The following is a 10,002-nucleotide window of genomic DNA, read 5'->3' on the forward strand; positions in this document are numbered from 1 at the left end:
TATGTGGACTTCAGTAAGGCCTTCGATAGGGTTCCACATGGAAAGTTAGTTAGGAGGGTTTGGTCGTTTTGAGATAGTCAAATGGATTTAACAGTGGCTGGAAGGGAGATGCCAGAGAGTTGTAGTGGATAACTGTTTGTCAGGTTGGAGGCTGGTGACAAGTGGTGTGCCTCAGGAATCTGTATTGGGTCCATTGTTGTTTGTCATATACATTAATGACCTGGAGTTGTGGATAATGAAGAAGTTTTCAAAGATTGCAGAGGGATATGGAATACTAAGAAGAGTGGGCAGATGGAGTTTAATGCTGATTAAGTGTGAGGTGCTTCATTTTGGTAGGAGTAATCAAAACAGGACATGCATAGCAAATGGGAGAGCATTGAGGAATGCAGTGGAGCAGAAAGATCTAGGAATAACGGTGCATCGTTCCCTGAAGGTAGAATCTCATGGATAGGGTGGTGAAAAAGGCTTTTGGTATGCTGGCCTTTATAAATTAAAGCATAGAATACAGGAGTTGGGAAGTAATTTTGAGACTGTTCAATGCATTGGTGAGGCCAATTTAGAGTACTGTGTGCAGTTCTGGTCACTGGATTATAGGAAGGATATCAACAAGGTAGAAAGAGTGCAGAGAAGATTTACAAAAATGTTACCTGGGTTTCATAATCTAGATTACAAAGTAAAATTGAGGAAATTAAGTTTTTATTCTTTGGAGCCTAGAAGGTTGAGAGGGGATTTGATAGAGGTATTTAAGATTATGAGAGGAATAGATAGTTGATGTGGAAATGCTTTTTCCAATGAGAGTAGGAGAGATTGAAACAAAAGGTAATGAGTTAAGGGGCAAAAGTTTAAAAGTAACATGAGGGGGAGCGGTGGCTGTGTGGAATAAACTTCTGGGAGAAGTAGTGGTGGCGGGGTCAATTTTGTCATTTAAGGAAAAATTAGATAGGTATATGGATGGGAGGGGAATAGAGGGTTATGGGCAGGGTGCAGATAGGTGGGACTAGAGGAGAGTACTTAGTTTGGGGCAGAGTCGAAGGGCCAAAATGGCCTGTTTCCATGCTGTAATTGTTCTATGGTTATATGTTATATGGTTTTATATGTGTGAAGTTGGATGAAAGTTGGAGTATGCTTGCAGATTATATGGAGATTAGTTGAGTTGTGGACAGCAAAGAGGGCTCTCAACGAATATAACAGTATAGAAATAGCAAATGGAATTTAATCCAGACAAGTGTAAGATATTTGTTTGGTCAAGTGTAAGGGGAATGTATAAAGTTAATTGCATGGCTCCACTGGCATCAACAGAGGGGTGCGGGGGATGCGGACCACACCGGGTGACACCATCAGAGAGGGTGACATCAGAATGACTGTCTATAAAATTTTTGTGCAGTGTTTCAGCAGAAATTTATTATTTATCATCAAAATATCCCTGTAGTTATTTATAACAACAAAAACATTTTTTGTAAACCCAGCTTACATGTACCCCATATACCTACAAGGCTAAAACTCTATGCTAATTTACTTTTTGAACCTTCTAATGCCCCCCTCCCTTGCTCAGCACCACTGCCACCACCCCCTCTACCCCACTGCCACCCCCTCCCCCACTGGTTACCTGTAATGGATATATAATGAACACACTCCTGTTTCTTCTACACTCAGTACACTCGTAAACTGGGTCCAATGGTGGGGGAGGGGGTGGGCGTTGTGGTGCCATGAATTACCACACCGGGTGACACCACTGGTGTAAGAGACTGAGGAGTGAGCTGATAGAAGTATATAACATGAAAAGTTTGACATGCTGGAAGTCAGAATCTTTTCCCCAGGGTTAAAATGTCATACACCAGAGGGCATGTTTTTAGATGAGGAAGAGCAAGTTTAAGGAAGATGTGCAGGGCAAATATTTTTACCCAGAATGTAGTGGGTGTCTGGATCAGGCTTTCATGGGTAATGGTGGAAACAAGTACTATAGTCGTGTGTAAAAACACTTCTGGGTGGTTCTATAAATATGAATAGGATGGAAGCGCATCTGTCAAATGCAAGCAGCAGAGATTAATTTGATTTGGATATCATTTTTGGCACAGACTCCTAATCTGAAAAGTCTGTTCCTGTGCTGTATTTTTCCCTATTTTAAATTATTATCTACATTTAAATTATTGTGGAGAAAACAGTATTATTCAACTTTTATGTCTCATTTTTAAATTAAAAAAAAATTAGCACAGTAACAGGCCATTTCGGCCCACGAGTCTGTGCCGCCCAATTTATACCCAATTAATCTACAACCCCCTAATATGTTTCAGAAAGTGGGAGGAAATCAGAGCCCCTGGGGAAAACCAACGCAGACTCTGAGAGAACGCACAAACTCCTTGCAGAACAGCTTAGGATTCGAACCCCAATCCCATTCATTGGCGCTGTAAAGGCATTGCACTAAGAAATATGCCAACTGTGCTGCCCAGAAAATTAAAACTCATTTATTAAAAGAGTAAGGAATAAAAAAAACAGAAACTTATTTAAAAAACTCCAATGTCAATTTTCTTCTGAGAAAACAGACCTAACCAGAACAAATAAATGTTTAATGCTAAGGAGATTTAATGCTAACTAAACCATTCACTCACATATGAATGCATCCACTCTAACATTTCTAACTCATTTTTGAGCAACCAGTGGGTAGTTTCCTTAATTTCATTGGTTTCAGTGGTGAGTCTTCAGTGGTTACCTTCAGCAACAGCTTCTATATTTTTGTACTCTCTTGTGCAACTGGGGATGCCAGAAGTTGCCATCAAATTTGGCAAGCTAGAATGATGTGATTGACAACAAAATCCAGACTGATGACTTGGTAAAAGCACACCTTCATCAAAAATGAATGCCAAAAAAGTTGGATTGAGTTGGATGAACAATGGTAATGATTACAGGTACTTTGAAATGTAATCTAGTGACAAAATAAACCTGTGATGCTTATACCATCTATGGGCATTCAGAAATTCAGATTTATTTTCAGGGAACATACATGACAGACAACTCTGGGATTCTTTTCCTTGCAGGTGAGGCAGAATTACCACTTCCTTACAGATAGTCCAAAAATACTCAAGAAGGTGTAAACAAATGAAGAAATGCAAACAAACTGACTGCAATACAGAAATAATTAAGTGGAGAAGTACGAGTCCTTAAATGAGTCTCTGATTGAGTTTGTTGTTGAGGAGTCTGATGGTGGAGGGGGAGCAGCTGTTCCTGAACTTGGTGGTGCGAGGCTTTAGGTGGTGGAGATTTACAATTGCCTGATGCTCTGGAGCAGACATTTCTATATGGCATTGGCAATGAGGATACTTGTGGATGATTTGGTCCCACGGCATATTCAGTAAACATCTTCGCATTTGATGGAATGTAAGGTGAGTTCCATCCATTTTTTTTTAATAGGCAACTTGGTAGAAGCTGTTTCTGATCCATGTCTGCCTAATTACACCCAATGAACACACCAACCCCATACAATTTTGGTGAGGTGGGGGGAGGGGAGGGGAAATGATACCAGAGCACCCAGGGAAAACCTACACAGGTCACGGGAAGAACGTACAAACTCCTTTTGGACAATGCCGGATTTGAACCCAGCTCGGTGACATTGTAATAGCGCTGTGTTAAATGCTACACTAACTGTGCCATCCCATAGTTAATATAATGGCTGCAATATAGCCAGCAGCTGTTTCAGCTACACAAATTTTGCATGATCCCTGTATTCCACAATGCAGAATTTTTCCACAACCCAGTATATTAAAAAAAATATTTCCAAGAGGAACATAGATAAGTATCACCTAAGCTGGTTTAATGTATTCATTCACTGCATCCAAAGCAGTTTCTCAAATGTCACGATTCTTTTATAACCTACTTTCCAGAGGAAATTATCTGAAATCAACTGCAATAAAACAAGGTGATTTAAATGACCCTGCAGAAGTAAAATCCTCCCACATTAATATTCTGAAGATGCCAAGGCAAACATATGCATTAATTAAAAACAATGAGGAGGAACAATATTATTTTGGGTTTTTTTAATGTGCACCATAATATCTTTGTCAGACTAATGTAGTTATTAATTACTGACCATTTAATTCTCGATCCTGGTGAGTCGCTGTAAATTAACTGTTTAATTGCCAGGTTACTGAAGGGAAGTTTGCTGATGTTCGATCTAATTTTTGCAGCCACAATGCTTAAAAAGAGGACAGTTCACATTCAAAGGTCATTAAGTTCCACTTGATTTGGGAAGGTTCCCAGCACGATAAACGATAATGTGGTTTGTCATCAAACCTGGTCTGAATCAGCAAGTTGATTGGAAGAAGCAGGTTAGTTCATGCTGGTGAAAAATATCCTTCTCTTGTTAAAAAAAAGAATTTGAAACCAAATAGGATAAGTCAGGTCTCAATGTACCATTGATCCACATGTTCACTCACCATCTGTTAAGCAAAGCAGCTTGACAGTTCATGTCTAGTTTAATTTCTTTAAAATATTTTTTTTTTGTATCTGTGGAATGATTCAATAGATAGCAGACAACAAGGATAGTTTGTACAAGCACTGTGGCAAATTCCAAAGCTTTCTAAACAGCACCTTCCAAGTCACTGATCCTAACTCCAGAGGGCCCACCACAAGCACCTGAAGGTTTCCTTGTGAATCGCACGCTGTCCTATCTTGGAAACACATCCCAGCTTATTCATTAGTACTAGTTCAAAATGTTGGAACTCCACAATTAGCGCGATGACATGGTTGATGCAATGATTAGTGCAATGCGGTTACGGTGCCAGCACTGACTGTAAAAAGGTTGTATGTGCTCCCCATGTCTGCGAGGGTTTCCTCCAGGCACTCCAGTTTCCTCCCACCCTTCTAAAGGCATTGGGTTACAGGTTAATTGGGTGTAATTGGGCAGCTCAGGGTTGTGGACCAAAAGGGCTTGTTACCGTGCTGTATGTTTAAATTTAAATTTAAACCCAAAATCACCAAGGAGAAACAATGCCCATGGAGATAGCACAGTTCAAGTTTACACCTCACTGCCATCTTAACTTAGGATGGGAAATAAATGTTGGTGATTAATATTCTGCAAATAAAAGAACCCAAAATATTTTTCTTGTAAAGTGATAGAGTGAATTCAGTCTTGGTCTTGCTTCCATTGCCATTATCATGGGCCAGCTAACTCGTGCTTCTGTGACAGTGAAACCACCAGCTGTTGCCCTGAGCACAATATAAGCTTTCATAGAACTTAAATGACAGATATCAGAAATGTTGCAATTTTAAAGCCTTGACACATCTTCAATAGGATAGATAGAGCCAATATGTTTATCATAATATTCCTTTCCCATCTGTTTATTATCTTTTTAGAATTATTGATTTTTCTTTTCACTTACAGGAAGATACAAGTTTTCAAGCTGGTTCACTGGTGTCTCTTTTCTGGTCTTTGGATTGAGAAAATGCTGGAAATTGCAGATGTTGGAAGGCTGAAGTTAGAAACAAAACTTGCTGAAAATACTCATCAGGTAGATCAGTGTCTGTTGAGAAAGAAACAAAGTTAGCATGTCAGGTTAAAGGTGAATAATCTAAACTATTTACACTACTTCCCTCTGTCTTTGTGGTGCTGTAATAGGGAGCAAAAAGGATTATAAGCTTAAGGTGCTCCAGACACACAAAAGCTCATGGTTTATTTATTTAGTCTTCAGGAGTTCCATGAGATAAGAATTGTAGGGAAAGCTGACATGAGGGAAGAAGGATTTGATCATATCACTTTAGTCATTAAGGTGTGGTGTAGGCAATGAAGTGAAAATGTGGCTTTCACTTTAAAGGTAAAAGATTAAAGAATGAAGAAATTAATATTAGTAGATTATGTGTATCATAAGGCTGATAGCTGATAGTCCCCTCAACAGTTTGGATGAGGACAGGTGTGGTATTAAATAAACAACAGAAAAAACATGAAAGTCTGCAGACACTGCAATTGAAATCCACCAGGGCAAACAGTGCAATTTATATAGCAAAGATAAAGATAAATAACCAACGTTTTGGGCTTGAGCCCTTTATCAAGGTATTAAAATATGTAGGCAGGTGCCTGAACAAATTGGTGGTGGGAGGGGAAAGGGGAGGCTCACAGCCAGGCAATTATTGGTAGATAAGGGTGGGAGGGTACACCAGTAAATAGGTGGAGGGGAGAATGGCTCCGTGAATGGAGAATGTAGGAGTTAGGGAATGTAGGGAAAGAGAGGAAGTATGGAGAGTAGGCTAGCAGAAACTGGAGAAGTTGATGCTAATGCCATCCGGTTGGAGAGTGTTTCTCCACCAACTTATGGGTGCTCATGGTTTGACAGTACATGAGGCCACGAACAGACATGTCAGTGTGGAGAGAGGTGCAGAATTAAAATGGTTGGCCACTGGGAGATTCCCTTCGTTAATGCAGACAAAGTAAAGGTGCTCAGAGAAGCGATTTCCCAGACTGCTTCCAGTGTCTCTGAGATTGAGACACTTTTTTCATTTGTGAACCGTTATAAACCAGTAATCATCAGACATCAGTTGATTAAAGAAAATTATGCTGCTAATCCGTGAATGATGCATTTGCTTGTGTTTTTGTTAATTATAGTGTGGACCTTTGGTTTTGTCATTACTGAGGAGAGAAACTAGAGATATGAGGCAATTTGCAAATACCAATTCAAGGATGTATCCCTTCTAAGTCACAACCATCAATGTAATAATTTGCCTGTTCATTATTTGGAAGGATTGTGAACAAAGCTGACCTGGACCAAAGTCCTAACCTATTTAACCTTTCTTGTAAGTCAGTCATTATTAAGGATGGTAAATATCTATGCAAGGAAGATAAAGGTAAACAACAGTTGATTCACCATCACGCAATGAGCTGGAGAAAGCTAAAAGGACAAATTAAGTCTTAAAGTGGCAGCTATATTTTGAATATTTTAGCAAATTAAATCAAATAATTTTAGGAAATTAAATGAAATAATTGCATTATAAATCATTGAGAGCCATTGATTAAATGATCTCTGAGGTTGAGGAATAAAGCTGAGCTCATGGAAGAAAGAGTCCACACAGGAAGAACCACATGAAAGAACTGATGAGACCCTGAAGACAATGTCAGCTCTGTCTCATTGAAAAGAAGTCTGGTCCCTCCTAAAACGTAACCTCTTTTTATAAAACTGAGTAACCAAGTTGAAAGTTAAAGCCAGTTGTGAAGACACTACCAGGATTACAAAGGGACAAGGTATCTTTAAAGGGCAGAACATATTAAAGAGTTTTCAGGATCCATTAAATGATGATTTAATGTTTGAATTCATCTTTATTTCAAAATTAGAGAGCTTGAAGAAATTGAAATCTAAATTAATTTATCAAAGGCTTCATCAGTATTTGATCAAGGAAATAATTTAGATTGTTTTTATCTAAAATATCTTTGTACATTTGTGTAGAAATTGAAAACACTCACTGAAACAAAGTTCAAAGAACATCATTATTTGCAAGTTAAAACTTAAGCTATGGGTATCAACTGATAGTCAATATAATGAAACAACTACAATGTCTCAATGTGCTATATTGATGTAAATATTTGGATTTTTGAATCAGCTGAACGTTTGTAAGAGAAAGAACCCATGATGTGTACAAGTCTTGTTATGAGGGCAGGTCTAGAAGTATCAAATATGAACTATTTTCTGATTTTGATAGCGGACAAAAAAGTTATCTGCCTCCAAAACTAGTCGAGAAGCAGGCTCGGATAAACTTCAACAAATTAATTTGCATAATTTCATTAATGCAACAGTTAATTTATTTTATAATAACTTTATTGTAAAAAGCAAAATAATTTAGCAAAATATTCCAAATAACAAACTCACTCAAAAAAAATGAACAGTAAAAAGTATTTATATTTACATCAATTACTTCTGACTCTTTAGTTGTAGAAACACACATTGGTCATCAAGCGCTATGAAAAGCATTGGCCATTTTAACAGTTTTAAGAATAAGGAATGTTTTTTTTTCTAATAAAACAACCTTATGCACAACACACACCAAAGTGTACAAAAATAAAAACTGCTTCCATCATAAAAAAAGATGCATGGAAAGAGCAGCAACTTCATGTCAGTTTTGAGTGTTCTCCAAAGAGCTGCTTGGTGAATCCTCTGGTGTTATGTTATCCACTATAGAGGAGAGAGAGCGTAAGCTAGCACTTCCAGTGGACTGGGCCTTATTCACAGATAGTAAGTGATCTAAAAGAAAACAACACAGAGAAACAGTTGATGCAGAATTGCATTTGAGGTTCACTAATTTGAAATAATAGGTCATGAAAATTAAATTTCTGGCTTTGAGAATGTGAAAACAAAGGCTGCCGCATGGATCATATGAGTATTGCCAATTGGATAAAACTCAGAGAATCTATGACAAACAATGCAGCCTTTTTCTACCATTCTTGAAGCATTAACTTTTTCCATGATGTTTCAGTTTATATATTGAATGACACAAATGTTCCCCCAAACCATACTTTTCAGATCCGACCAGAATCATTGTATTAAAGACGGCCACTAAGAGGAATATAATCATTACTCAGCTTGTTATAACACACTTGTGCAGTGCCAACCTGCCCTAGTCACCTCCATTACATTTCAAACCTCATATCCAGCCCATTACTGAGGCTGCACATTTCCATAGGCAAAATACCCTTCATCCTGTGACCTACTGTGAACATTTCCATATTTTTGTCATATCTCAGTGTAACTTTTGCAAAGATCTGGTCCATTTTCCAAATTGCAATGCCATGCTCATTTCCTATCACATCCAAAATCCTGTTTCCTCTTCCCACTCCACTGGACCACCAGTTCCCAGTGTATTTCCTTCAATTTCTCTGTTGTTTCCAATGCTTGGGTCCACTCAACCTCTGCAACTATCGTTTCTCCCACTTCCAGCTCTCATCTTCTGATCTGAGTTTATTGAAATTTTACCTTCCTCCACTGATAGCAGTCCTTCCTAAACAATTACTTCTCTACATCTGCCATCTACAAAATCATTTTCAAGACATTTCTTTTCCACACCATTGTTTATTTCTCAGTGTATTGTGTGACATTGCCCTGTGAACTACATCATTTTGTTAATCCCACCGAAGCAAATCTCCGCTAAATACAAACACTTAGTTTCGAAACTGAATTTTCTTTAGCTGAACAAGTCCATGTTGTTCTTGCAGCAAGCTCACCTGTGTCAACACCTGCGCTTTTCTTCTAGGTCTGATATTAAACCATCTAAACTTCCCATGAGTATGATAGGCTTCATCAAAATTTCCTGGAACGGGTGAGTCAGCCTGAGGGGATGGAAACAGTTCATAGCCCATTCCACTGAAACTGCCTTCCCAATAGACAAGCCGAGCAATGATGCAATCCGTGCAGGTGGCCAACACCATCTGGTTGAACAATGTTCTTTGGCTTCTTCACAGAGTTTGGTATTACCTCTCAATATTGTGGTAGAGATGGTAATTAGATAAGACAAGACTGTAGATGGCAGATCTTCCAGGACCCACCTTGTACTGTGTCCTCCTTGTGGATAACTATATAGTTGTGGCTTTAATAAGCCATCATTCTAACAATCAAATAAGGCATTTACACTCCGACGGACGGCAAGGTGATGAATCTCAGAAGGTTGCGCCTTCTTCGTTTCAAGGCGCTTCAGGTGGCTGCTACTGAGGGTAACTTACCGCTGGACGTATTGTAGGGGGTGTTGCACTGATCGGAGGAGCAGCTCCATTCGGGACTGCAAGAGGCGCTGCTTGACCCGCACTCACTGGCCACGCCGACCTACAATTACAATGGGGGAGGGGGGGGGAGGAGAATGAACAAGAATTGGATTAACGAAGAGTATTTCTAGCAAAAGTCCAAACTGCCTGTCTCCACTGTTTTCCAAGCGCGCACTTCAACAACCCTTGAAGGGGGGGAGGGGGGTTTCAACAATTGTTCCCCCACCCCCCCCATACTTCTCTGCTTCAAGGACCTGACCTCAAGGGAGCAATGA

The 10,002-nt window shown here is 39.1% G+C and overlaps 1 protein-coding gene across 4 annotated transcripts in view; it reads right to left on the minus strand.

Moving 5' to 3' along the window:
• The window catches only part of myog (myogenin), a 34,965-nt gene that overhangs the window by 22,693 nt on the left and 2,270 nt on the right, over positions 1 to 10,002 (minus strand). Inside the window, exons 2-3 of one of the 4 annotated variants that reach the window (XR_011358416.1) lie at positions 9,689 to 9,788; positions 5,373 to 5,513 (exon numbers count right to left, since the gene is read on the minus strand). Coding sequence is in view for 2 of the 4 variants with exons in the window: in XM_069941643.1 (XP_069797744.1) it covers positions 8,089 to 8,216; positions 9,689 to 9,788 (228 nt within the window). In the remaining 2 variants the exon portion in view is untranslated. Of the gene's footprint in view, positions 1 to 3,017; positions 5,514 to 7,830; positions 8,217 to 9,688; positions 9,789 to 10,002 lie in introns of those variants that run through there. The other 3 variants (XM_069941644.1, XM_069941643.1, XR_011358417.1) reach the window with 3 other exon arrangements.

The sequence above is a fragment of the Narcine bancroftii genome, chromosome 5 (genome assembly GCF_036971445.1).
Source record: "Narcine bancroftii isolate sNarBan1 chromosome 5, sNarBan1.hap1, whole genome shotgun sequence".
Taxonomy (NCBI): domain Eukaryota; kingdom Metazoa; phylum Chordata; class Chondrichthyes; order Torpediniformes; family Narcinidae; genus Narcine; species Narcine bancroftii.